At 48.0% G+C, this 2,466-nt stretch overlaps 1 protein-coding gene across 1 annotated transcript in view; it reads left to right on the top strand.

Moving 5' to 3' along the window:
* The window catches only part of LOC101845248, a gene marked incomplete at its 5' end in the record, with an annotated part of 16,482 nt that extends 14,291 nt beyond the window's left edge, over positions 1-2,191 (top strand). Inside the window, 2 exon segments of the mRNA XM_013084168.2 lie at positions 102-347; positions 1,008-2,191. Coding sequence (XP_012939622.1) covers positions 102-347; positions 1,008-1,429 — 668 coding nt within the window.
* Positions 2,192-2,466: the final 275 nt, after the last annotated feature.

The raw sequence follows: 2,466 nt of genomic DNA, 5'->3' as shown, positions 1-2,466 counted from the left end.
TTTCTGTGCACTGCCTTTGTGACGTTCAGCAATGTTGTCTTTGTCTGTCCCGTCTTTGTCACTACGGAAACATAATGTCTTTGTTCCTCTGTCCTGTCCAGTTTCCACCGGAGAGAACCAGTCGTCCCAGATCCCCCTCCACATCATCATCCTGGGGGCGGTTGGCGGAGTGATCCTGACAGCTGTGAGCGTGTCTCTGTGTGTCATGTGTCACCTCCGCCGCAAGGAGGCGCACAAACGGCGGGAAGACACCAGGCACCAGGCGTCACAGAGGAACGCCTTAGAGATGGCGGTGTGCAACAGCTCCAATACCACGATGTCTCTGTCACAGCATGATAGGACTGCTGGTGAGTGGTGGGAGGTGAGGGGGGTTCTTTGTGGTTGATAGTGTTTTTGTGGTGATTGTGGTGGCGGTGGTGGTGAAGTGGTGGTGGCGATAAGGCGGTGGGGCTGATTATGGTGGGGATGAGGTGATGCTGATGCACGTCAGATTCAGAGATGCTTTTCCTTTATTGCTGTAAACTACTATCCTGTAAATCCAAGACGGATATTGAGGCCCATGACTCCACGGCTTTTATACCGTACTTGATCAAAGTAGCAAACGTAAATTAATTGACAGATAGGTTGTTGTCTCAATCGCGAGCTCCGTGTCTCAGACATGATCTACCTGTGTCTCAGACATGATCTACCTGTGTCTCAGACATGATCTACCTGTGTCTCAGACATGATCTACCTGTGTCTCAGACATGATCTACCTGTGTCTCAGACATGATTTACCTGTGTCTCAGACATGATTTACCTGTGTCTCAGACATGATCTACCTGTGTCTCAGACATGATCTACCTGTGTCTCAGACATGATTTACCTGTGTCTCAGACATGATCTACCTGTGTCTCAGACATGATCTACCTGTGTCTCAGACATGATCTACCTGTGTCTCAGACATGATCTACCTGTGTCTCAGACATGATCTACACTATAACATGATCTACCTGTCTCTCCCACAGCGCCCAGTGAGCGGAACCACCACATGGGCTACCAGCGAGCCGCTCAGACTCCGCCCGGCAAGGGGAACAACCCACACCGGTACAGCATGACGGGAGACGGTGACGTCATCCCAGACCAGATGACCGAGTCCGGCAACTACAAACGTTTCCTGGAGCTAGGCGTGCCGGGGGAGGAGAGTAATGTCCAGCCGGGCTACCCGACCCACATGTTGGGACTGACCACCCTGGAGTCTCACCTGTACCCCGGCTACACCACCAGCCCCCAGTGGCAGAACGAGGACAGCTACCCGTACGGGAGTCTCAACAGAACCACGCCGTTCCTTGGACTGTCCAAACCTCTGCCCTACTCGCCGGACGGGAAGTACCACAAGTCAGGCAAGATCCCGGACAACGAAATCACGCGTGAGCACAGCGCCACGTAAGATCCCAGCCCTTGAGCTCACGACATTAGCAGCACGTGTCACCGCCCTCTTGTACAGGACTTTGTATTTATGTGCTTCATGGTTCTCCCTTCCTCATGGGAAATACAAGAACCTTTGCAGCCATATTTATAGGGAGGCTATCATGTACAGCAGGGTGAAAGTAGGACTTCAACAACAACGGAACGTTTGTGGACATGAGAGTTTACTGATGCCAGTGGGAGAAGTTGGGACCCCCACTTTGACTCCTTCTTCTTTGCTCAACGTTTTAGAGGAATTAACCAATCATTTTGTGACTGTAGGATCGTAACTACGGCTTTTATAATATTATGTTTTGCTTTTCTCAGTTTAGTTTGGAATGATGCTTTAACTCCTTTCTAAAGCTATCACACACTGCACTAACCAACTGAGAACTACGGCAGCTGCACGGGGAGAGAACGGTAATCTGTGTGTGACGTAACCCACCAGTCACCTCAACGGACTCTGTGTAACACTGGTGCCGGGGTGAGGGCTGATGCATGATTGTGGCCATGTCAGTTCGCTCGATTCTACGAGGTGAAAACGTTTCTTTGCGCAGGTCTTAAGTCGTTTGTCCCTCAACTGTTGCAGCCCGACCTGTCAGTTTAGCCACGAGCACACCACAAGCTGAAGTCGTCAATGTAGCTTCGACAAACGTCAGACATGGGTTCATGTGTTGAGTCCCCGGAACTTGACATTGTTTCAGAATGTCACCAGGTACGCTGGGATGATGATAGATCGTAAAGTGCAGAGAGTTTGCTTTCGAGCGGAAAGCAGCTCTTTACAAATGCTTTTTTAAATTATTTTTTTATTATTATTATTATTATTATTATTATTATTATTATTATTATTATTATTATTATTATTTCATTATTATTTCATTAATATTTCATTATTATATCATTATTATCATTATTGTTACGCATCCTAATAGTGTAGGGGTGTTAATCTACCAGTCAGTTTTTGATTATTCAGAACTGTGTTCTTGTTGGGTCGTGCAGACAACGTGACACCTCCACCTA

This window comes from Aplysia californica, unplaced genomic scaffold, assembly GCF_000002075.1.
Source record: "Aplysia californica isolate F4 #8 unplaced genomic scaffold, AplCal3.0 scaffold00276, whole genome shotgun sequence".
Lineage (NCBI taxonomy): Eukaryota > Metazoa > Mollusca > Gastropoda > Aplysiida > Aplysiidae > Aplysia > Aplysia californica.
The sequence above is the reverse complement of the archived record's forward strand: the minus strand, read 5'-3'. Positions and strand labels throughout refer to the sequence as shown.